This window comes from Dunckerocampus dactyliophorus, chromosome 15 (assembly GCF_027744805.1).
Source record: "Dunckerocampus dactyliophorus isolate RoL2022-P2 chromosome 15, RoL_Ddac_1.1, whole genome shotgun sequence".
Lineage (NCBI taxonomy): Eukaryota > Metazoa > Chordata > Actinopteri > Syngnathiformes > Syngnathidae > Dunckerocampus > Dunckerocampus dactyliophorus.
This window is the reverse complement of record NC_072833.1, coordinates 7,915,565-7,941,748: the sequence shown is the minus strand read 5'-3', so window position 1 is coordinate 7,941,748 and position 26,184 is coordinate 7,915,565. Positions and strand designations below refer to the sequence as shown.

General features: G+C 41.8%; 3 protein-coding genes across 6 annotated transcripts in view; all 3 read right to left on the bottom strand.

Annotated features, from left to right (window-relative positions):
• The window catches only part of LOC129168434 (uncharacterized), a 76,961-nt gene extending 76,599 nt beyond the window's left edge, over nucleotides 1-362 (bottom strand). The window contains exon 1 of the mRNA XM_054753707.1: nucleotides 262-362. Coding sequence (XP_054609682.1) covers nucleotides 262-362 — 101 coding nt within the window. The remainder of the gene's footprint in view (nucleotides 1-261) is intronic.
• A 34-nt stretch (nucleotides 363-396) lies between these two features.
• phlda1 (pleckstrin homology-like domain, family A, member 1) lies at nucleotides 397-6,136 on the bottom strand. Its single transcript, XM_054753727.1, has 2 exons — nucleotides 4,793-6,136; nucleotides 397-3,612 (listed from the first exon to the last, which is right to left on the bottom strand). The coding sequence occupies exon 1, from the start codon at nucleotides 5,301-5,303 to the stop codon at nucleotides 4,833-4,835; it is 471 nt and encodes a 156-aa protein (XP_054609702.1). The 5' UTR covers nucleotides 5,304-6,136; the 3' UTR covers nucleotides 397-3,612; nucleotides 4,793-4,832.
• Nucleotides 6,137-6,254: 118 nt separating this feature from the next.
• nap1l1 (nucleosome assembly protein 1-like 1) lies at nucleotides 6,255-20,700 on the bottom strand. 4 transcript variants are annotated; one of them, XM_054753724.1, is made up of 16 exons: nucleotides 20,558-20,688; nucleotides 18,332-18,370; nucleotides 17,819-17,907; nucleotides 16,636-16,738; nucleotides 15,847-15,988; nucleotides 15,403-15,495; nucleotides 15,111-15,239; nucleotides 14,826-14,897; nucleotides 13,486-13,625; nucleotides 13,235-13,380; nucleotides 12,289-12,308; nucleotides 12,083-12,205; nucleotides 11,374-11,406; nucleotides 11,196-11,246; nucleotides 10,605-10,641; nucleotides 6,255-7,324 (listed from the first exon to the last, which is right to left on the bottom strand). In XM_054753724.1, the coding sequence occupies exons 2-15, from the start codon at nucleotides 18,346-18,348 to the stop codon at nucleotides 10,636-10,638; spliced, it is 1,164 nt and encodes a 387-aa protein (XP_054609699.1). In that variant the 5' UTR covers nucleotides 18,349-18,370; nucleotides 20,558-20,688; the 3' UTR covers nucleotides 6,255-7,324; nucleotides 10,605-10,635. The 4 variants fall into 4 exon arrangements, with proteins under 4 accessions (XP_054609699.1, XP_054609695.1, XP_054609698.1 ...); XM_054753720.1 differs by lacking the exon at nucleotides 10,605-10,641 and having other exon boundaries at nucleotides 20,558-20,700; XM_054753723.1 differs by lacking the exon at nucleotides 10,605-10,641 and having other exon boundaries at nucleotides 15,415-15,495; nucleotides 20,558-20,691.
• Nucleotides 20,701-26,184: the final 5,484 nt, after the last annotated feature.

Below are 26,184 nucleotides of genomic sequence, written 5' to 3'. Positions count from 1 at the left end.
ATAGTATGACGTCTTTGATCTACGGGCTTCGTTGAAGCATGTTTTTAAATGCTACTGTCGTGTCAACTAAATCACGAAACATTATTTTCCTATGCGCTTTTACTTCTACGCACTCAAGGTGATCCTTCAAGCCGTCTGCGTTCAAAACGACAATCTCCGCCGTCACGTGTAACATGTCGTCATTAATCCAATCAGTCCAGACTCGCAAGCCGGAGATGCATTTTGACACGGCACGGCAGCTGGCGCTGAAATCCTACACACCTGCTACTTTTAGACCAGGAAACGGGAGGCGCTGTCGAACACCAAAGTCTGGAGAGGGCCCACAAGTGACCCTGGTGAACTGAGAAAGAACGGAAAGGCATGAGTGCAGTTTTCTCCTCATTTTTTAATGGAATGTATCATTCGGAGGTATGAAAATAGATCTCAAGGACGGCAATGACGGGAGCAGAGGCGCATGTGAGAGCGAGGAGGTAAAAGGCCTGTGTTGGAGATGACATCAACACACACGCTCTAAAAGGGACGCACTTACACAAATAAATAATACACGCAAGTCTGCCTTGTCAAGTAAGGCCATTTTAGAATCAGCATCATCATTATTATGAGGGTTGACGACACATTGCAAGGTTTATACATTGCTTATGCTGCTACATGTTAGCAGTTAAATCGGGTGTGTCCAAAATGCGTCCCGGGGGCCATTTGTGGCCCGCATCAAGATCATCATTATTATGAGGGTTGACGACACATTGCAAGGTTTATACATTGCTTATGCTGCTACATGTTAGCGGTTAAATGGGGGGTGTCCAAAATGCGTCCCGGGGGCCATTTGTGGCCCGCATCAACATCATCATTATTATGAGGGTTGACGACACATGGAAAGGTTTATACATTGCTTATGCTGCTACATGTTAGCGGTTAAATGGGGGGTGTCCAAAATGCGTCCCGGGGGCCATTTGTCACCCGCAACAGTTTTTTATTGGCTTGTAAAGAATTTTTTTTTTTTTAATAAAAAAATCAGCAGCAATTTTACAAGAATAAAGTCAGAATATTAAGAGGGAAAAAAGCTGTAATCTAAGAAGAAAAAGTCGTAATTTTACGAGTATAACATCGTAATACTATGAGGACAAATAGCGCCATTTTAGGAGCATAAAATTGAAATATGCTACTGAATACTGAAATTTGAAATAATATATTGAAAAAAGATGCTTTTTTTTAAAAAAAAGTCATATTATGAAAAACAAACAAAACAATAATAAGTTGTATTTTGGGGAAAATTAGGTTGCGGAAAAAGTTATGTCACGAGAATAAAGTTAAAATATTATGGGAATAAGGTCATAATGAGAAAGTGGTGGGAAATAGTAAAGAAAAAAACAGCAGAAATGAAAAAAATAGCTGTAATTTTATGAGAATGAAGTCAAAATATTGAGGAAAAAAAGTCAGATTCTAGCGAAAAAAAAGTCACAATTTTAAGAATAAACTGGTAATATTATTAGCATAAAGTTGAAATATTAAAGAAAAAAATCTAATATTACGAGAAAACAAAATACATGGAAAATTACGTTGGGGAAAATGTTCTAATATTATGGGAAAAAGCTAAAACGTTATGGAAATAAAGTCGTAGTGTTTATAATTCACGAAGATTACGTAAGAATAAAGTTGAAAAATTTGGAAAATTGAAAAAACAACAGCAAAAATGGGGATAAAATAGCAAAGACCACATTCCATACTTATAATACGCTTTCACAAAGCTGGAATGTAGTCTTTTTTTCTTAAATGTATGTAACTTTGCAGCATATCTTTACAAAATATCAAAGCGGCCCTTGCATACTTTCATTTTTCAGTATGCGGGCCTCGGTGGACAAAGTACGGACCCCCCTGTTTTAAATAGAAATGTACAGCCATCGACGACCACAGTGTATCCTCACTGGGCATGAATGACATTATGACGTCATTAAAACTTGGAAAAATGGTAAAAACAGGATTAGAGACTCACCGATACTTGTTGCTGCCAATGTTCAAATCTTTTCGTGCGCAAAAAACTTTACTTCATTGGTTAATTCTGGCCAAAATACAGCAAATGAAGCCCAAATGTGCCATCCAGTGTGAACATTTTTTTAAAACAAATGTTAATGAATAACTAGCTGATGAGGTCATTGTTACGCTATTTATAAACAATGTATAAACCCTTTTTCAGGACAATTGTACAATGGTTGCCAAATAACATTGCTAGCATAAAGCAAACAATGGGCGACGGTGGGAACAGGTTAGCGCCAGGCTAACGCTACGCCTTTAAAATGAAAAAAAGAGCAAAAATAGCTAACATATCAAACAACTGGCTCAAAACACTTTTTTTTCCAAAACAAACCCTTTTTTATATCTGTTAACTGTTTAAACCTTCTTGATACGGTCATTATTACGCTATTTATAACCCTTTATCAGGACAATAGTCAAATGGTTGCCAAATACTGTAACACCCTTACAATTAAATAATTCAAGCTAACAGTGAACTATCCAGCTAAACAAAAACAAAAAAAAACTTTAAGGATAAGACAGCAAATGCATCAAAATACATGTTTGGGTAAATAAGTTAGCATAATGCTAACAACAGACCACAAGAACATGTTAGCGCCAGGCTAACGCTGAAAAGGTCAAATACAGTATAAAATAAAAAATGACACATATTGTCGTACCTGTTTAGAACTCCATCATATCATTATCATAAGCTATTTATAAACAAGTTAGGGATCATTTATTGATGGCCAGGATCAAAAAGGTTGATGAATAAACAAAAAGCAACATTTATCTCACAACATTAGCTGTTTTTTTTCCCCCCCAAGAGGATAATGTTTGAGCAACCATGTTAGCATGAAGCTGAGAAGGACGCTAGCCACCTCCAGGCTAACACTAAAAAGCCTATTATGGCCAACTTAAAAGGAGACAATTAACATAAAAATGGTTAACATATGGAACAGCGGAGCACTTGAAACTCTCATAAAGGGGGTGTTTGTCGGGGAGGGTGATACATAGCTAACAAACTAACAGCTTCTGTTTTGGACACGCAGCTGTTAGCAACGGAGCTCGGCCAAGTCGGCCTTTAACCCTGTACAGGCCGGATATGATCAATACACGTCGGCAATAACCATCTTCAATGGCAACCTTTAAGCATTTAGTAGGTGCTGCCGTCATTCAACTTACCTTGTTTGCTGCTAACGGTGGATACCGGGACTTTCATACATAGACATCTCTATTTTATTTTTATTTAAAAAAAAAAAAGTACTGGACGCAGCCTGTACCACAATTTCAGAATGACGACCACCCTAATGAGACAAATAAAAACATGTACTTCCTTCCTGCGCTCATCTAACAACCACATTCATCAACTACACTTTTATAGAAAAAATATATACACATCTAATAAATAATCACACGTGACAATACACTTTCACGTGCTTTTAGTCCGTCAGTCTTTAGTGAAGTAAGTCCGTGTATTGAAAAGAGGGGAGCTTGGAGAGAGCACGACGTGGAAAAAGGGGGCTTGTCCCGGAGAACTGGTTGGTGCTGATGCGGCAAAATGTGGGGTGGGGGTCCATATTCGTCCTCCAGTGTCCAAATAACCTGTGGATGCAATCAATTAGACACACTGGATGCACAGGGAAAATTTGAGTGAAAATTCAACCTAATGGTGCAGTTTTTAGTGGGTGGCAGTAAAATCTTATGGTTTTTATTACAATTCACACATTACCAGGCAAAACGTAATAAAATAACTTCCAAAAATCATAAAATTAATGTAATTAACTGCATATAGGTGGACTAAATTCAGTATTTGCCTTTTAAGTCAACATGGCTGTTTTTTTTCCTCAGTCATTTTTGTTTTTTTTTTTTTTTTTTACCTTTTTCTGACTCAGATTTTATGCTTTTTGTGTCATTTGTATGTGTTTTTAGGTCCAATGTCCATACAGTAAGTCAATTGGACAGCTAATAAGGCAAGGTTACGGTTGGGGGGGAGGAATACACAAGAGCATTGAAGTCATGTTTGAGTCAAATGATCGATAAGCAAAAGCTGCTATTGTCTTCATTTATGGGCCTTTTTGACAGCCATTTGACTTTAACACGACAATAAAACAACACATTCAGACCATTTTGCTGGGAAACCGGTGGTTTCCGCAGAGTGAGGCGAGCCACACTCCAAGGGAGGTGCAGCAGCTTGAGAAACAAAGAAAAGCATTTTAAAACTGCTAACTTGACAAAATGAAAGGATTTTTAGCTATTTTTACCAATATACACTGTAAGGAAAGTGACACCCACTCATGATAGCTTTACAATAGCCGATGTCTTCATAAAGACATTTTAACCTGCTTTGAATGGTTCATTTTTTAATTTTATAATAAAATAATTCATTTACTTTGAAAATATGTTTTTAAAACAACATTTTAAGCAAGTGATTTTAAAAATAATGGCTAATTTATCTGAAACTTAGGCAATCATAGACAAAAATATGTGATTTCCCATTTACATTTATGCTAATTGCACAATGACATTTATTTTTTATTGTGCCTTTTTTGTTCTTTGCACTGTACTCAAAGTGAATAACGTATGCAGACATGTTATCCATGCATGTCCAAGCATTGGTATCAAAGTATGAAACCTACCACTTTAGATGCAAAATAAAGCTAAGTGCTGAATAATAGTGCAAAGACCCAGGACAAAGGAAAGGAACCGGTCCAATTCATACGGGGATTCCCCAGGTGGTCCCCTGACCAGAGGGAACCGTCCCCCCTTGCTGTCTCCCGCTTACCGCAAATGGCGCACGAATGTCGGCTGGGTTCGCTCGCAGGTCACGCCACATTCGGCGAGCTCCGGAGGGTCTTGTGGCTCTGACCGGGCATGTGGACGACGAGCAGCTGCTGCTTCTGCCGGGTGGACTTGACAGCCAGAATTGCCTGGCGGTTCTTGTACTGGACCATCTGCAGGGTGATCTCCGCGTTCCAGCCCTCGTCCTGCGGACACCTGAAGTCGATCTCCTTCCCTTCAGACATGACCACGGTGAAGTACATGTACTTCCCCTTCCGCTCAACGCAGTCCACAGTCTTCATGTTGGCGAAGTGTAGCTCCTTGACTTTCCCCGTGTCCCCGCCGCCGCCGTGGTGGTGCTGCTGCTGCTGCGGGTGATCGTGCTGCTTGGGCGGCAGGAGCAGCACGCCGTCCTCTGTCAGGACGCACAGCTTCTTCTTCCACAGCTGCAGCAGGCCGTCGCTTCTCTTCTCCAGCACGCCTTCCTTCAACACCTTCCTCCCGTTTTCCAACATCTTCACCTCCACCTTCTTCCAGGCGCGGACCGACAGAGACGCGGAGGTCTACCCTGGAGCAGGTGAAGGCATACAGGACACGCGGCAGTGTGTGGTGGGGGTCTGTCTGTGGAGGCTTGCTTGTTTGAAGCGCCTGGTTGTCTGAGAAAGGCGGGAGTGGTCTGAGTGCTGCACCGCCCACACGGGTGGCTCCAGAGACACAATGCTACTACCAAACAAGACGCACCGCCACAGTCAGCTGTAACCTAATTTATTCTAGTATAATGGATGCACTAAATATAAAAGCAATTTACTACACATAAACATTAAATATTTTATATATTAAAAGGTCTTATAACTCATGGAAAACAACTTCAAAAGTAAAGATATAATTGGTTTTTTTTTATAAGTGGATTTAAAAGTGTTAAAGCAACATAAAAATTGCTCTGTGCTGATAGCTGTGATTTATACATAAATATTTTTTTAATATACAAACAGTATATACAAATAAAATATCTTTGATAGCATCGATTGTGAAAATGCACCTTTTTTAAAAAGCCCTAATTTGCCATTATAAGTTACTGTAATGTTTTCCCCTAATTATTGAAGAACAGAAAAAACGGTGGTACGTGGGCTCCATCTAGCGGGAACTCTGACCACCTTAAAAAATCTAATAAAATATTATGCGCAGACTCTCTGAAATTAAAGTCTAAATTGATTCATTAAATATTCCACTTGGTATGCCACAAGCCTTGTGTGAAGCTACTGATAGTAAGCCAAGTAGTAAACACGGTAGTGCTTTGCTAGCCACTACTGCACAGAAATACATGAAATTTACTAATATGATCCGTTTGCCACCTAAAACCTGAGCTAAGATGTGGATGTTAAGTTTACTTGAGGCAATAGCGACCACTGCTGATGCCAAAAGGACATGCAAGTTGATATTCCAGCAAAAACGAACGAAAACCGGTGTGCGACATGTTTAACCAATTTATTCATATACATACACGTACAGTTATTGAGTACATTAGTATTTGTTTTGTAGCATAGCAATTTTGCCTTGACAACAGCTGCTCTTTAAATTGAACCCCAACAGGCACTCTTATGCTCTTTTTGCTCCCCGTGATCTACACTGCCTTTTCAGTTCCCATTTGAACGCTGCCATGACTAGCAGTCGCCGGTGGCCTTTTAGGGTACAAAGGAGGGTCGGCGGGTCACTTGTTGCACGCGCCCTCTTTTCTTTCACAGTGTTCAAAATGGGCCGAGTTCCATAGACGTGTGAGGCGAATGGAGGGAGGGATAACGATGAAATGTATTCTTGTTACACGCCGTGCTGCTACTGTATGTTCTACACGAGAGGGATGAAGCGACTGGTACACCACATTAAAGTGCTATCCACAAAAAAAAAAAAAGACAATGTCACCCCCTTCCTCATTCTACGGAATGTTAGCGGATCGCCTCACTTGTCGAATCCAGCCTTAGTAGAGTCTTACAATACATGGACCTGATTACTTTGGTTACTGGAATGTTTTGAGAGGAAACCATGGCCAAAAATCATATTTGACAGCGTTTAAGTGCTGAAGGCCCCCCCCAACAAGACAAATGAATAGGATGATGTCTCAACCACAGCTGTTGTCTAAGAGCAAATACCACAAAAGACTTCACAAGAACCCCAACTAGTTTTAGCAGTGAACATGCTTCTGGAGGTTTTTTTTCCCCTCTACTCTATATTGTACAGAGAAGATAAAACAGGTCTAGTAAAATACTATATAATGAGCCACGTAGCTCCAAGTATATTACCATGTTTTGTTTTGTTTTTTGTAACGAAAACCCTTCAAATTCTCTACCAAGAAAAATACAAAAACATTATAAGGCGGTAAGTTACTATTTTTTTTATATATGTATATATATATATATATATATATATAAAGATCTATAGATCCCATGTTTAAATTTAGAAGTTAACAGTGCAGTTGATCCACTCAAGGCAGCAAGGCCAGGCTTCACTGATTCTTGCATTCAGCTGGGGAGGCTGTATCCTTCTGCAAGACACCGATAAGGAAGGAGGGGATGGGAGCACACATTACTGTAAACTCAGATACATTATTTTTCCGCATTTATGACATGTTTATCCAACTGCAAAGTATCTATTAGGGCGGTGTAAAAAAAATAAATAAAAATAGAAAAATTAAAACTGCCCATTTATTTCTCTGAAATAAGCTACAATTTTTTTTAAATATATTTTAACATTAAGTAAAGCAAGTATGCTTGGAATATATTAGAAACTTCACGGTTTTTGGAATTTTGCCCATCATCCACAATCTTTTTGTGAGACAGAAGCACACATCTCTTCTTTGTTCTAAATACAGTGGTACAACATTTTTGCAAACCTTCGCCTTGGCTTGCGTTTGCTCGCTTGTTTAGCGTTCAAAAATACCATCCGTTTTTTTTTTTTTTGGGGGGGGGGGGGGGTGTTTGCAAACAGTGGTTACAGGAGAATGTGTTCATTTTGTTTTGCAATTATTTTTGCATCATTTTCTGCATGTAAAAACTAGAATTGTCTATAAAATGTGTTGTGTTTTAACATTTTTTAACAAATCACGGATGAAGTGATTTTCTATGGAAAAATTGGATTTGATTATAGAGTCAGTTTTGGTTTGAGCTGGACCTTCTGGAACAGACTGATGTTAACCAAGGCACTGCTGTATAGGGAAAAACTGCTAGCACGAGGCAGCTAACCACGCACGTAATGCAGTTCACCTAGTCCGCCTACATAGAGTACTCTGCCAACTGATGGGCTGGCTGGATCTTGACTTGCACTCCCCGAGCTGGTAAATTCAAATTCAAAGTCACAGGCGACGCAGCAACTCCATTAGCTTACATTACCTCTCGGTAGTAGTGGTGCTCGGATCGATACGGAGATATTACTACCTCCGATACCAGATCTTTAGGCTCTAACATCAATTCTCAAATCAAAAATATCAATACTTTGATGTGTCAGTCATTTGAGGTAATGTACATGTATCATTTATAGGGACACAGTGGAAAGTAACTAGAGACCTTGTCTACTGTAAATGATGTGCTGTTTAAAACAAATGAATCAATTCCTCTGAAGTCTTATTTACAATATGTTCTATGCTATGATTTGAAATACACTACTTTTTAAAATCTACCGACGGGTTACGTGTATTTGCACAAAGTATCTGTATCAAATAAGCATCGCTGATAACAGGCTGAATTTTACTCTGTATGGAATCGGAAAAGAAATGGTATCGCACATCACTAATCTGTAACGGCGTGAGGTGTTGAGTGAGGCGCTGTGTCACTATGCGACAAAAGCAGTTCTTCAGTGCTAGCTCCTACAATAATAATAATAATAATAATAATAATAATAATGTCAGTGTAGCTTGGTTAATATGCAGGTCACATTATGTAAATGGGCATGCTTGGCATTTTTAAGAGCGCTTTATACAGCAGGCGGAATAGGTGTGTCCTATTGCGTGCATTGTTAGCTGCCTCATCCAAGCAGTTTTTCCTCTTTAGAATGCACAGAAAAGAGAAAGCCGTGTGCTCGTGTTTCACACAAGGATTGTGGATGACTGACAAAACTCCAAAAGAAGTGCAGTTTTCCTTTAAATGTCCCAAATTATCCCATTTGCCAAGAATTTCTCATAAGCCCCACAGTCGTGTCTTGGCTAACATCTAGCCTGGTTTCGTTAGCACCACTAGCATAGCGGTGTGAGCTACAGTGCACGCATTACACTCACATTGGATCATGCCAAGTTTGCCGAGTCGCATTAAAACAAAATGACCAAACTTGCACGTCGGTAGCTGACCGGATAGTTGAGCTCCAGGCTTTACATTAAGATGTATAGCGAAGCCTTTCTAAGGTTTTTTTTGTTGTTGCCCTGTAGCTAGGGGCGGGTCGGAGGCGACGCTCACTACGAAGATGGTTTTTACTTCAAAACGGACCGCTTACTGTACTGCATAACAGACCTTTAAAATGAAACTCAATATATTACAAACAAAAATACATATATAATCTTTGTGGAAACAACTTTGTCAAACTCGTTAACTTTTGAGACACACTGCTGCGACGTTGACATGTTTAGCCGTTTCTGCTATGGCGTGTTGCGCGCCGTCAGCTTTACCGATGGTATCAGCTACAGGAAATAACGAACGATTGCAGACAGGCTCATCATGCTGATTTTTGGGCCACGATATCAAAGCGTTACAAGTCAATCGTCATTAGGAAGTGAAATTGCTTTGTCATTTCAAAAGGGATTTCTGAGTTGCTCTGTGTTGGCTTTAGTTTGAAGAGAAAATTGGATTTCAAGCCGTCATACTTGAAGAAACACGGGACGACAAATGACGAACTTGAGTTTTAGGTGCCACATGCAAAAGTACATACTGGGGTGTGAAACAGCATAATTAGTCTAATCATGGCTGGGACGGGGCGTCCTTCCAGAGGTGATGGCACGCATGCTCGGTGCTTTTTGTGGCCCGGTGCCATCCAAGCATTGGATGCCACTCAACTGTGTAGTTGTGCAACTACATAAGCGACGACAGCATTGCACTTAAAATACATACACGGCTGGACGTCATGATGAAATTTTACAGTATACAGTAAAAATTCACTATACCCACGTCTATTCACGTTTCAGCATTCGTTATTTATGTCCGTGCTGCAGCTATGAATCCAGCAGAGGGCGCCGTCTCACGTTCACTCACTCAACATTTTAAAGCGGGTGGATGCTTTGACAAGACGCAACGTGTAACTGCAGGTTTATAGCTGTACTGCAGGTATGCCTGAATATGTAAAGCTGAATTTAAAATGCGTTTAATAACCGAGGCGTGTCATAGGGCTTAAGAGTATCAAAAATAGGCATTTTCACTTTTTATGAGTGCAGCCATTATAGCGGGAATCTACTGTATTAAAAAGCACTCTAGAGATCAGTGAGGCAGGATGATACAAATCAAGAATGAAATGGAGCTGTGACATTCCAACTGGTATAAAAACACACAGCCATCATGTAAAAGCATACGAAAAGACTATTGGACACACCAAAAAAACCCCCAGCTATACTAGCTTCAATATACAGAAATGACGAGTACAAATGCAGCACACACTATGGGTTAAATGTTAAAAAAACAAAAAAAACCACGCAAACCAGTGGGTTAGTGAGACTGGGAGGGCAGGGGTTGTGCTTTTGGGGAGTGGAGTGCAGAAACAGATGGAATAACAAAGATGGCCAATAACCAAAGAGGTGAAGGGGTGAAAAGGTGGTGGTAGTAAGCCGACAGTTGACAAGCTGTACCTACCGGGACAGGGTTATTTTTCTACTGTCACCACTTAAACCTAGTGAGGAAAAATTTAAAGAGGAGCTGACAAAATATGCCAAAAAAAGTGACCGATCGGAGATGAAGAAACATCGAGTAGAAGCAACAGAAGGAAAAAAAAAAAAAAAAAAGCCAAACTAGCATCACAGAATGTCAGGTTTGTTTGTTTTTTTTTAAACTACAAAGCAGCATGCTGGTTCACATGGTGACCTAACATTGTACGTGGATAGTTCAATAAAATATAAAAGTGGTAAGTATATGGGGGTGACAAAAAGCAGTGTGTTATGAGTGTTCCATTTTAGCCCAGATGGTGAACAAAATAAAAAGCTGCAGCTGTACATACTAATGAGATGCATTAGATAGTATGTGATCTGTATGTTGAATTGCCATTTACTACAGCAGTTCTCTTGCCAGGTGCCCTGGAGGGTTTCGTGTCATGACAGGACATTCCAACTCATGCCCTGCGAAAGGCTTTAAGGTCAGGCTACAGAAATGCCACAAGCCGATGTTGAGAACTGCTGTGCAAGGCCACACCAAAACATAGTGTACGCCAATGGGGAGGGGCCCACTCACCTTGGGATCATAGTCTGGGTCGTTTTCCTCATCAGCCTCCTCCTCGCCTTCCTGAATGAAGCGACAGCCAAACAGGATTTAATATTAAAGAAAGATTATATCATTCTGAAGATAAGCGGCATAGAAAATGGATGGATATCTCATTTTGTGTAGTCTTCTAGAGTCAAGGCAGCCTTACCTCATCATCAGCTTCCTCACCCTCTTCATCGTACTGCAAAACAGACAATATGGCTATTACACCTACAGGAATGTGCATGTTATGGACTTTGTTTTACAAGATTTTCCCAGTGATCCAAAAGCACGTTTGGGTCAAGATCTTCCACAACAAATTTCAATAAAAAAAAGCAGGACTGAGATAACTAAAAATTGTCCTAGTCCGTTTCCTAGGTCAATAACTGCTTTAAGAGATTCATCCCAAGACTTATGTCAAGCACTAAAGCAACAGGCATCGTTTTCACGTTTGCTCGTTAGGATGACACAAAATAAAACTACAGCATACATATAACTAGAACCTGTGTGCGCTGGTTAGCCGGATTATGCAAATAATTTGAACAAAAACGTAGACAGCTACATGAGTGATAACTGGCAACCGCGTAGGACTCAGATTAGCCACAAATCAGGATTAAGGGGTAGCAATGCAGTGTTGTACTGGAAATATGGCCGGGTGCGGGGACACTTTTATAACTATAGATAGATTAGATTAGAATAGGATAGGATAGATGAATAGAATAGAATAAGATAGAATAGGATAGATGAATAGAATAGAATAAGATAGAATAGAATAAGAGATAGATGGATGGATGATAGATAGATCTATCTATCTATCTATCTCTATATCTTTTTTTTTTTTTTAAACAGTGGCAAAATTTGGAGAAGCCGCTACTTACATCGTCGTCGTCATCCTCGATGGCCTCTCCCGTGAAGTACAACACGGCCCGAGGAACGATACGCTCACGGATGAAGTGGCCGATCTCAAAGTCGGCAGCAAGGACGGCCTCCGAGTCCTCATCCTGATGATTACATTTTGGATGCATTAGTTTTACAAATAAAAATAAGTAAGCAGATGATTGGTGCTTTGCAAAACTCAATTTACCAAGTCTCCATTTTCAGGAACTGGGGGAAGAAACAAAGACATGTGCACATAAGATAAAGATATTCATACAAAATATGTGTTACAGTGAAACACGCTTATGTTGACAACCCGTCTATGTGGACCAACTCATCAAATCACTGTTCTTATTACTAAAAAAGTGCCCACTTAAGTCGTCATACATGGTTGACCGCTTTTGACACAACGTAACAGTAAGACCCAAAAGGGGTCATTTCTACGGATCTGGGTGGGACTTGATAATGGGTTGGTCCCAACATAACCCTGTAAGAAATTCATAGTAAAGTTGATCATTAAACAATTCATGGACATTTCATCCAACAAGACCTCTGGTTAGCGCCCTCATTTTAAACCATGAAAACTTTATGAGTCTGCCTTTTAAAAGCACCGAAACAAATAATTGTTATGAACCGGAATGTAAACGAGGAATCTGAACCAGAATTGTCCAAACTCAAACGATGCCCAACCTTATTACATTGGCCTGATATCAACATCAGATCAGGTCGTCCCTATCGTTGTCGACATGTTGTCACTGCAAAATAAGCTTCTAAATGAAAGCATGGCACTGTTCACCTGGATTGTACCACAGCAATGCACTTTTTTTTTTTTAATAGATCGTTAGCCACTGGATGTAAGATTTGTACATGTACGAAAGCTTTATCATTCTAGTCAAGACGTACAAAATTACTGCAGTAGCTTTGTTAGAGTAGAAAATATAAAAAGGGAAGAATCCATTTTTTTTTTTAATTCACAAATGGAAGAGAACTGTCAAAACTGCCATAGGTTGGAAAATCCTTAATTATCACTCATTCTCCTTATCTCTCTGGCCAAAGTCACTAGTCAATGTGCAAGGTGTGGCTACTTTCAGTTAGCCCGTTTGAGGGGCGTCAACATAAACACGTTCCACTGTAAGAGACCTTTGTAAGCATACCTTCTGGTGGAGTGAAGAAATTGAAAAAGGAGTCATTGGGTACTGTTTTGGTGACCGTCCTGACTGTGCCGCGCCCCTTGTGCTTCTGCTTCTTCTTGATTGTTTTCAATGTGACGTTCTTGCCCTTTGTCCAGTCGATCGTGCAACTGTGATGTTAAAGCAAGAGAGACATGGTTTAGTACACGGGAATCATTCAGGGGAAAAAAAAACACATTTACATCTTGTAAAGAAAATATCTTCAGTTTCCCCACCCTGTGCAGGACATGATCTCGGGTCCGTCAAAGGAAAAAGGGTCACTTTCGTCGGGCTCCGACCTCATTTGGTAGGTTTTTGTCAACATTGCGTTTGTGAAGAAGTCATTTGTATCAAAGTGGAATTCTAGCGTAAAGCTCTGAAGAGGGGAAAAAAACAAAAACTTGTGTTCAATAGACAACATTCAATAGATTAATAGTACAGGCATAGTGGAAGTGAAAGTACAGTGGAACCCGTTTAAGCGGCTACCCCTCAGACTGGCTGACTGATGTCAACACAAGTGGTTGTTTACATAACCAAAACTAGCCATTGTTTGCATTTACTTGACATTGGCCGGGCGTATGTTGAGATTTCATCCTGCAACACATGCCATGAAAAATCTTGCAGTGGTCGCACGTGAAAAAGCTTTAATTTAATACAACAAACACTTGACCGAGTATGGAGAGTTTTCAAGGCTCACAGTGCAGCATCAGTCAAACGGCAGCAAACAATCAGTGGGCATCACTCGCCCATACGAGCGTGGCAGTCAGAAGGCTAAGCAAATAAGCCGAAAAATTAATTCATCCGACTAGACAGAAGACACCGGGTTCTGCTGACTGCTCTCACTTGGAGCCCCTGCTACTGCTACCTGGAACTCCGAGCTCCATCAGACAAAGCACCCTCACATCCAAAGTCTCCTAAACAAAGCGGTCTTATCCTCTGCAAGTTTCACGAGTTCTATATGTTCTTTTGAAAAACAAAGTAAAATAATGTCTGCCTAAATTAAGGTGATTTTATTGTTCCTTCCCCCCAGATCATTTCGCCAATAGCGGGCCGCAAGCTGCCCTGCTGGTTAGCACGTTGGCCACAAAAAGATCTGAAATATCTGGCTTCCACCCTCTGCTGGGCATCTGTGTGGAGAAAAAAAAAACAAACAATAGCAATACACCGAGATAACATTTCTATGCCAATACCGCGCTGATAATACCTGTGGGTCGATATTATGGGACATCCCTAATAATTATGTATATTTTGGGGCTTCTGGCAGTCGAGTGCCCTTGGAATTTTTTTAACTTTGCCCCCTTGTACGGCACCCCTGGCCAATATCACGCATCATAAATAAATTGAAAAAAAAAAATGTTAATTTATGTGGTCGGTACTGTATCAGCCCATCTCACTCATGGATTGTCAGTATCGGCAGCATCCTGATTGGACCATCCCTAATTGTAACGTCAACACTTGACTTTTTTTAGTGATAAGAACAAGGTGGACCGGGGCTTGATGAGTTGATCCTGATAAAAACAGGCTGTTGACATACAGGGCCAGCTTAAGCGGGTTCCCCTGTATCACAACTGCTCACCATGGGTTGTCCCGGATCTGAGAATTTCACTTTGATGTCTTGTAAATGCTTAAGGATGGGCTCGTCATGTTCCTGAGGAGACAACACAACATCAGTCATGTATACTTGGGGGGGGAGTCCCCATTATGCAAATGGACTTTTTAAGGATGTAACAGGAATGTGTCCCAAGAGGTTGTTTATGAGAACCATATTGTGAGAAAAATCCATCACCTCCCTCACGTTCATTGTGGGGCTCTATTTTCATCTTCTCCAGCAGATGGAGGCACACCTTTGCTGTGAACGTACCTGCAGCATGTCACTCAGCAGGTCCACGTTTTTGAAAACAGTTAACCAAAACTCAGGGATGCCTTTGGGGTCCTCTTTCTCCTCGTCCTTCTTCTCCTCTTCTAGCTTGGCCTTCTCCTTCATCTCATCCTGCGGGGTGAACATTTTCTAAATTTACAATAATACTTGCATGATTATTAAATCATCACACGCCCTGTACGTACTTTAATTTTAAGTGATGACAATTGCACTTTATTAGCAGCGAACAAAAAAGTGAAATAAGGAGACATGCAAGTGTATAAGTCACCTGTACCTGCTTACTTACTGTCAGCTCTTCCTCCTCATCCGCCTTCCATTCGCACTCCTCATCTTTGGGCTCATAAGCTGCTTTTACGATGTCGCTTCTCTGCAAAAACAAATAAAGAAGTTTATGCCCCCAAGCAATGGCTGTACCCATTTGGTATGTGATGCAAACTAAACAAAACATAAGTGGCTTCTACATCATGTGATATACTGAATAAACACCGAGTTGTGTGCAGCAAGAGGAGTAACGTCAGCAGAAGACACTTCGCTTTATTCATCCAGAGATACAGGACAGCCAGTATCACTTCTGGATGGCGGGTTTTTAAAAAGCCTCCTATTTAAGTTTTTTGCTCCTATCAAAGTGGAATCATCTTGCTTTACTGACAAAATACTGAGAATAAAAAACATTTTCAAAACTGATTAATTAAAAAAAAAAAAAAAAAACGTGACATACTTTGTCAAAGAGTGGCTGATAAAGAGCAGCGTATTTTCTCTCCAGTTCGTGGACCTCTTCGTAGAATTTGGCCTCAATGTGGGCGCACTTCACCTGCAGGTTCTTGAGGGCGTTGATGCGCCGCTTCACAACCTTTGGTAAACTGTGGAAGGACACAAATGGAAATTAAGTTGCACCAATCCTGAGGAAAATCTGTAGATAAAACCCCCAAAACAAGACAACTACTGTTTGGAAGGGATAAAATGAATGGATGCAGAGGACACATTTAGCACAAGACACATTGTTAATCTGAATGACCGACATAATTGCAGACGCAATAAACCCACAAGGCTTCCTGTTGTGACTGAAGAGCAAGACAGTGTACTTTGTCCAATTCTTGTTTACTCACTAGGAGCTTTCAAAGTGGCTGGCACTTAAATGGAGCTATTCAGCACTATCACACAACTTAACACTGCTTCTGATGAAAATGTCTCATCCCTTTGCAAGCCACTATTGTTTTGTCCCTGAAGTAGCGGCCAGGAAATTTTTTGAAGCAGCACAGACTCAAATTTCTGCACAGCGAGGTAAATTAATATGCCTGCACTAGCCTGGCACAGGGAATACTTGCTTGGTCCAAAGCACTTGGAGGCTGTGAGCTGAGACTGTCAAATACTCGCTCGCATGGGATGTGAAGAGGGTGCATCTCAAAAACCACAGACAACCAGTCATCTGTCTTTAAAATTCTAGTTTCAAGACAATGACTTTGTAAACCAATTTAAAGCTTGCGAAAAAAGCCCAAAACGCACTCACCTCTCTATGTACCCCGATGGTGAACCATTCAGGCCCTCAAGCCCCCCCTGTAGCGCAGCCAGGATCTGTGGATTCTGCATAAGCTGCTCTGTCAGCTGACGAGCTGTGGACACACAAAAGTGCTGTCACAAACGGGCAAACTAATTAGAAAGAACTGAATGCAGTTTGCTTGACTATCATGTCCAAGTCAAAATCTTAAAAAAAAACAACCTTTATATAATTTTAGTACAAGCTGCAATGCCTCAGTCTTTGCGACAGTAACCCCAGATTACCAAAAGGGGTCTGCAACAACCAACACGTCAGCACTAGTGTGGGTGGGAATGCCATCTGTATGACTTCCACATTAACGGCATCGTTGAATTGGCCCATAAAAATTGGATCTGCTGTCAAACAATGAATTGCAAACATGTGAATGAAATGCTGCCGTCGTGAGGAGAAGGGATGCCCCCTCCTGAACCATGTCGAAACAGCAACCTGAAACACGGGCCAAAGTTGGCACAAAAACTTTCAAACGGCTGTCATGTAGCGTGAATGGAAGCTAGCGTGCATGCTAGTGCAGCTTAGGCTGTATGAGTGTGTTAACACCATGTTGCGTTCTACCACTTGTTGATGTAAGCGAGTGTTTTACCATGCCTGCTGACGTTGTGTTCTGAGTGAAATGAGGACGAGAGGCACATTCATTCTTGTACTCTGCTTGTCTTAAGCGTCAACTGACATTCAACAAACACTTCAAAGTCAAAGCACTGTTTGCCACATCCTGTCTGTGTATACGAAATAAGTAATAATATGAAAAATAAAAATGTCTTACGTTAACGCAATTGGAATTGCATCAGCTATGTCTTCCTTAACACTGGCATAACAGTTGAGGATTTTGTAGCAATGTGTCCAGAAGCAGACATCTCATTAGAAAATCTAGCCAGGCTACATCCATTGAAATACTGGGCAAAAAAATGGGCAGCGATGTATTGCATCAATAAATGAAAGGATTTTTGCATTTAATTAACCAATATTTTATTTACTTTCATTAAAGTAAAAACTCTGCCAGTTTAAGTGTAAAAGGTACTGTACTTAGCAAGTATTGAAGTACACAACTCAAACAAGTTATCATGGTGGAGTTGGCTTGTCAGCATTGAATTGTAACATCGTAGCTAGTAGTTCTGAGTAAGAAACTGTGTCATCTTACCTTTGCTTTTGGAATTTTCTACCGTTTCCTCCTCCTCCACTTCTTCCACATCCTCCATATCTGCCGGGTCCATCTCGGCCTGATCTTTGCTGCTCGGGGAGAAACAGGAGGGAAAGGTCGGCCAACATGCAAGCAAGGAACGCTGCTCTTTGCTCAATCCGCAAAATACTTTCAAACTAACATGCTGGTTCTGCTGACTGTGTAGAAATGACCAGTTTATTTCACACTGTTCAGAGAGAAGCCATGATGTTCTTGCAAGTACTGACTGAAACATGACACCCCAACACATGGATGCCCTGCAGGGTTATTGAATTCAACAGCTTCAACAGTAGGAGTCTCATCCACATAGGGCGGAACAGAGTCAAATTAAGCATCTGTGTGTGCATATTTGGTTGGATGTGGTCATGTGGCATGGCATGGAAGTAGCAAACAGTTGCTCATCATGCGATCATGTCATTGGTAAGCCAAGCGCATACCCTGAATTGTCCAAATTTGATATTCAGCCATACTCACTTGTCAATGTCTGCCATCTCTGCTGAGTCTTGAGTGATGCTAAAATATATAATAAAAAAAAAGAAACCAATGAGTAAGACGTACTGGATGACAAACACGTTAGCCTCTTGAATTATTGACGACACATGGAACCCATCTTCATTGTGGTGGTGCATGGGAATTCTGTCCCTGTCTACAGTAAACGCTTGAAGACATGACAGCATTTTAGAGTACGCACTATTAACTTTTAGCTTTAGTAGTGGCCACAGGGAAGATGTCTGGCCCAAAACTACAAAAGTAGCCAGCTTGGTGTCTGTTAACATTTGAGAATTTTCGCACTGTAACTTTAGTTCTCCATTGCGCGTGCCTTTCATCATTTGCCCATGCAACCAATTAAAATTGAGATGACTGCGTGATTTTGAATGTTCACAACCAAAATAAGAGAAGCATTAACTCATTTTCATGATGCAACAGTTACTGTATGTCCTTTCAGCCTGACCCACCCCATTATACGGCCACAACTTCATGGAGGACAGATTATTATGATTATTATTTTTTTTAAACCCACCAGGCTTCGCTACACATCTTAAAAATAAGCTGAGTCTGCAAACTGTCAGTCAGCATCATTGAGGTTTTTTTTCAGCAAATAGGCTAACCTAGCATGATGATGATGTTCACATGCGCCCGTAATGTTAGCACTGTAGCTCACACTCCTTTCTCAAGGACATATTTGGATCAAAATGCAAGAGATGGAAGTGCACGGATAATGGAGAGAGGGGGCAAACTTCTGGCTTTGTTGCACTGAAGCAGCATTCTGGGGCTTTGTTCCAAAATGTGTACTTCCACACTTGCGCTGCATTAAGTATACAATGTACACACTGCATACTTCGTTTGACGATGTAGTGCTGTCCCTAATCAATTACTGTTATGATGAACTTTTTTAAAAATTGTGAATTGCAATCACTCGGGTTAGTCCCTCCTTTTCTGCTACGAAGCAAAGATGGTGATGATGTGGTTAGTGTCCATCGCTGTGCACACACACTACTACTCAGTGTGAATGCACCTATGCACCCAAAATGCTAAGTGAAGTGCGGACGTGTGCAATATGAACACAGCCTGTGGGTCTCACATTATCATTGTGTTTGACATCTTAAAAAAATCCAGACAAGCTGAAAAATAGCAGAAATGGTGCACCACAGCCATACTTCTTGCATGATACTACACCAAATTATTGATGGCAAAGAGCTTTTAGTAGCCGGCGAAGGCCATTTGTTCTAATACGTTGTGTAAAATGTTTAAAAGGCATTTCAAGTCTGTGAGGAAAAGTTACCTTTGTAGCTGCAAAGGAATTATGCACCAATGCAATCAATTGTTGACATCGGCATGCAATATGGCCAATTAAAACGGCTCTGGTGATGAAAGTATACATTTCCGAGCAAAACCTTTGCATTTAGCAAGCATTTTAGCAATTACGTGGCGTAATTGAAGATTGACATTTTTTGCAAGTGACTGACCTTTGTCATTTCTTCGGATGCTGCCCTGCGACCACGTGTTGCACACTCAAGTGCAGCAAAGCATCAATGACTTTCAAAATACATTAGCCGACTGCCTGGAGTGCACTTTTAAACCATTGTCATGGAGGTGGAACACACTTGACTGCCAGGAAACATAACGAAACGTATCATCAACAAGCTAATGCACGAAAGAAGCTAGTGTCCAAGCTAACTTTAGCTGGCCTTGCTGCCATTGTCAATGCACTTGCGCGTGCTAGCTTAAGCGCTACTAGCTTGCTGTTTGGCTACTGGGAGGAACGGCGTTTAAACCCTTTCCAAACAAGTGTTGAAAACGCGTGCCCACCACTAACCTTATAATTCACACTGTTTTAAGCGTACCATCCATCCGTAACGTCGCACGCGACTTATCGCAGTGCGATTCCTTCCAATCGAAAATAAGGTCAACCTCAACATACACAACACATGTGAACAACAAGTCGAAATATGGTGACCAGTGTTGATATTTCGCTATATGTTATTCAGACGGTTATAAAGCATGGCAGTCTCATTGTTTTCCAAACGCGTGGAATCTTAACATGGAGGAGGACAGTCTCAATGCCTGCTACTTCACTAGCATTAGCCGTCTTTCCCGCCACCGTCGCGTGTTATTAAATGTCGCTAAAAAAAAAATGTCTGAACGTCTCCTCTAAAACGCCGCTTGAATTTCTAGGGCGGTGGCGACGACGCCGCTTACCTTCGCTCCGTGGCAGGCGGCTGGTGCTGGTGAGGCGGCGCTACGCAGTGTGTCCGTACCGGGAGGGGGATGGAGGAAAAAGACTCCGCTCCGATGGCGGTAAAAAAGGAAAGAGATCCCGCCGCTTGCGCTCATATACATCTGACGTCATCACGTACACTGGCAGTCACCCGGGTAACACTGGAAATGGGTGGGGCGGCGGTTGTGAGGGTCCCTGGAGGGGCAGGGACACGTGTTTACCATTACTCTGTGCCACCATCCCACCACCACAGGAATATTCATTAATAATAATAATAATAATAATAATAATAATAATAATAATAATAATAATGGAACAGCCTGGAGATCGGGAAGACTTGGGTTCGATTCTCCCCTGGGCATTTCTGTGTGGAGTTTGCATGTTATCTGCGTGGGTTTTCTCCGGGCACTCCGGCTTCCTCCCACATTCCAAAAACATGCAGGTGAGGTGAGGCAGCGACTCTAAATTGTCCATAGGTATGAATGTGAGTGTGAATGGTTGTAGTCCAGGGTGTACCCCGCCTGTCGCCTGAAGTCAGCTGGGATAGGCTCCAGCATGCCCCCGCGACCCTAATGAGGATGAAGCGGTATAGAAAATGGATGGATAATAATAATAATAACATATATTATACACTATTATTTAAAATGTTATATATAATACTATATATACACATTATATATTACAGAAATATGAACACGAGGATTAATAAAAATTTGATTAAAACAATATCACCATCTCATTTTAACATTGACATAACCACATTAAAAAATGAGCAACCTTATTTTTCCTTTAAAACAAATAATCTAAATAAATTCTAATACCGTATTGTGGAAAACTTCATGAGTATGCATTTATTTCAGTAGGTGAAATTCAAATTGTGAACACAGAGTAAAATAACTGAATAATGCATTTCTTAATTTCTTAACATTTTTTACAATTTACAGCTAATAAAAATCCAAAATTCAAAAAATTAACTGCAAAGGCCTCTTAAGACTTTTTTGTTACTTGTTGATATAAATAATATACAATAAAAAATACAAACACAATAGTAATAGCTAGCAAACATAAATCAAGGGTTTAAACATTGGTCACAAACAAAACAAGAAAACAACAATAAAATGTAAAAAGAGCCAACATAAGCCGAACAAATTACAACCTGGAAACAAAACACAGTCTGTTAGATTGTTTGGCCAAAGATAAAAAATTTTGGGGTCAAATTTATAGACAGTAAATCGCACACAAACCAACTAATCAGCAACAAAACAGCAGCCTCTTGGTTTAGACAAAAAATACATTGCCCTAATTATTTTTACAGGACTGTATGGATTTATTTTGTGTAGTGAAACCGCTGCACAGACAGTGGCAAAGAATAGGCAAAACATGAACGCCTGTTGTGTTGCCTGTGCTTTTATTTTACTGACAAATGCACAGCATCGTGCTCCTCGGAGTTGGATTTTCTTGAAATTTCTCACATACTGTAGCTCAATGCACTCTACTGCAACTTTAGGGTCTTTACTCGAATGACCACAAAATTTGGTACACACTTTTAGGGGGCTGACAAGCACAATTATGTTAAACTTGATGAAGACTGGTTGAAAAACATAGCCTCCATCAAGTTAAACATGTCTGCAGGCAGGCACTTAGCAGCTATTGTTATTAGTAAACATGATGACTGTAGCCCAATCCCAAAAAGTCAGAACTCAGCTCTATCCCATAATATAAAGCATGCCCACGTGCTGACATCCATAAATGACACCCACAAATAAATATTTTTGCTGAGTCACGTCAGCCACTGACTCAGGAAGAGACATTGCACCAGATAATGGGAGGTGGTTTGCTGTGATATCCAGGAGAGGAAACTGGGTCAGCAGGGATGTTGGGAAGCAAGAACATATTGAGGGTTGCTTCAGTGCTATATAAAAATAGAGATACAGACAGATGGATAGATAGATAGATGGAATGGGCTCTGGAATAAGTCCTATTGAGAAAGGTTGGTCTTTATTCCACTCTGACGTTGCCAGCAGTGAGAGGCTATGGGCAGGGGTGGCAATTCTTGTTGCCCCCCGGCTCAGGGCCTGTACGTTCGAGTTGAACAGACAGAGCGTAGTTTCCCTTCGCCTTCGGGTAGGGGGACGGGTCCTGACTGTTGTTTGTGGTTATGCGCCAAACAGAAGTTCAGAATTCCCGCCCTTTTTGGAGTCCTTAGAGGGAGTGCTGGAGAGTGCTCCCTCGGGGGATTCCCTTGTTCTGCTGGGGCACTTCATTGCTCACGTTGGCAGCGACATTGAGACCTGGATCAGGTCCGATCAGCCGCCATTGTCAAGGCGGCTGATCGGAGCTGTGGCCGTAAGGTGGTTGGTGCCAGTCATGGCGGTAATCCCAGAACCCGTTGGTGGACACCAGTGGTGAGGGATGCCGTCAAGCTGAAGAAGGAGACCTTTCTGGCCTTTTTGCCCCATGGGACTCCGGAGGCAGCTGACAAGTACCAGCAGGCCAAGCAGTCTGTGCCTCTGGTGGTCACTGAGGCAAAAACTCGGACATGGGAGGAGTTCGGAAAAGCCATAGAGAACAACTTCCGGACGGCTTCAAAGAGATTCCGGACCACAATCCGTCGTCTCAGGAGGGGGAAGCAGTGCATGGTTAACACCGTGTATGGTGGGGATGGTGTGCTGCTGACTTCGACTTCGAGATGTTGTGGACCGTTGGCAGGAATACTTCGAAGAGCTCCTCAATCCCACCGACACGTCTTGCAATGAGGAAGCAGTGCCTGGGGGCTCTGCCGTGGGCTTTGCTATCTCTGGGGCTGAGGTTACCGAGGTGGTTAAAAAAATTCTCAGTGACAGGGCCCCGGGGGTGGATGAGATCCGCCCGGAGTTCCTTAAGGCCCTGGATGCTGTGGGCGTGTCTTGGTTGACACGACTCTGCAGCGTCATGTGGACATAGGGGGCGGTGCCTCTGGATTGGCAGACCAGGGTGGTGGTCCCAATTTTTAAGAAGGGGGACCGACGGGTGTGTTCCAACTATCGTGGGATCACACTTCTCAGCTTTACTGGTAAGGTTTATTCAGGGGTTCCGGAAAGTAAGATCTGCCGGATAGTTGAATCTCGCATTCAGCAGGAGCAGTGTGGTTTTCGTCCTGTTCGTGGAATTATGGACCAGCTCTACCCTCGGCAGGGTCCTTGAGGGTGCATGGGAGTTTGCCCAACCAGTCCACGTGTGTTTTGTGGACTTGGAGAAGGCATTCGACCATGTTCTTTGAGGAATTCTGTGGGAGTACTACGGTGGGGTACCGGACTACCTAATTCAGGCAGTTCGTTCTATGACCGGTGTCAGAGTTTGGTTCACATTGCCGGAAATAAGTCAGACGCGTTTCCAGTGAAGGTCCGCCAGGGCTGCCCTTTGTCACCGATTCTGTTCATTACTTTAATGGGCAGAATCTGGGTCGGTTCGCGGCTGAGTGTTAAGTGGCTGGGATGAGAATCAGCACCTCCAAGTCGGAAAAGGGTTACGTGCCATCTCCAGGTCGGGGATGAGATCTGGAATTGCTGTTTGTAACATGTACGTTCTACCAGGCAATTAGTGCCGTCTGTCAAACATTTCCCAAAATGTTGGCTTTTCAACTGTAATTGCAATCGTTACATTGCAATGTAACGAACAACACTTTCTGTGAGCATGCACCATTTTGCGCTGTTTTGATTATATTTACTTTGCCGACCAAAAACCTCAGTAAGCGTTGATTGTCGGGACAAAGGCCCTGCTGCACCTCCACACCGGAGCTGTGGCATTCGGCTTAGAAACCATTGCTTTTGTGCCTTCATTCATGTTAGCGTTTGCTTGCTAACTTGCTGCTAGCACTCCATCTGTGTAGCCACACACTAGTAGCCCTTCCTCCATGTACTGGGACAAATAGACTGAATGGCTGACAAGAGGGTTCACTCTCTCCGTTCATTCTACTATACAACCAATGTGCACAGACACATGCAGAGTGAACTCAAATCTTGTCATCCAGCCTGTGTGGTAAAGAGAGACGTGGAAAACAACCATGCATACATGCACCTGTCAATTTATCAAGGCTGGCAAAATTATCGACTTTGTTTTCGATTAATGGATTTATCGATTATCGTGACAGGCTTACAGAGGGGTGATAGATACTGTAGATGGACGGGCAGATGGATGGCCATTAAGACGGACAGGCATAGACATAGATGGACGGGTGGACAGATAGATGGATAGATAGATGGATAGATAGATGGATGGACGGACTAATGGATGGATGGACGGACAAACAGAAATAAAGGTTACTGTAAAAACAAACAGCTGTCATGGGAGCACATCTTGTGGCAGTCACCCTGCAAACTGCCAAGCAGTGCTTGCAGTCCACACGGCTAGGCTTCCTAATGGATTGTTTAATGCGACCATCAATTGCAAATGAGGCCTTAGTTGTGATTAAGCGGCAAGCCAAAAGCACTGGCGTGTGAGTGTGAATATTCCACTTCTGAAATGTTCCATTTTCTGACAAACAGAGTTTCAGAGTGTTGTTGCATGATGAAAATGTCTTTTGTCATAACTTAAGACTCACAGCCAACTAAATTGTTTGTCCAACACATGTGCCGTTAAGATTTGAACATATTTTAATCATATCTTACAATAAATACTTTGGTTTAGTAAGATTTAATTATGACATTTTCTCTGTACTTTTCTTTTTGTGAAATGGGAGAAATCATTCTGGATCCCCCTGGCAACCATCCATGGTCTCATCAGTATCACATTGTAGGGAGCGCATACAAGCATGTGGAGGCCATGCACACTACTGAGGCACATTCCAATGTGTCAAACCAATCCACCTGAGGGTTTTTGATCGTATCTCATCTGATAACAATCCCCTCGTCACCAACATCCTCGTCGCCAACACCTTGGCAGCTGCGAAGAGAGATGGCCGGCCGGGGCGCCAGATTGAAATATTCATGCTGGCGACTACCAGTTTCATTTGACCCTTCCCCATGAACGATGACAGATGTGTCGTCTTATTCTCGCCCTACTTCCTTTCGTCAGTTAAAATGGATTATCAGAAAGGGCTGATGATAGCCAAACCTCAGCTGGCTGAGCAAACACAGCAGGGAGGAGATGAGGAAGGAGTGGCGTCTCGTCTCAGCTAATAGTACTGACCACATGACATATTTAATTTGAACAGGATTGCATAATCACTGGGCCGCATGGTTAGCATGTTGGCCACACAGCCCGGAGATCTGGAAGATCTGGGTTCGAGTCTCCGTTCGACATCTCTGTGTGGAGTCTGCATGTTCTCCCCGTGCATGGGTTTACTCCGGGAACTCTGGCTTCCTCCCACATTCAATTGGAGACCATAGGTATGAATGGTTCTTTGTCTATATGCGCCTTGTGATTGGCTGGTGACCAGTCCAGGGTCAGCTGGGATAGGCGCCAGCGCATAGAAAATGAATGCATTTTTCCGTGCTCTTTCTTTTTCTTGACAATTTTATTTATTAGAGAATTCCAGCAGTTTTGTTTGTTTCATTTTAAAAATTTGTAAAAAAAAAAAAAAAAACTGTTATTATGTGTTGCACTGTGTTCCCTTACTGTACCCACGACA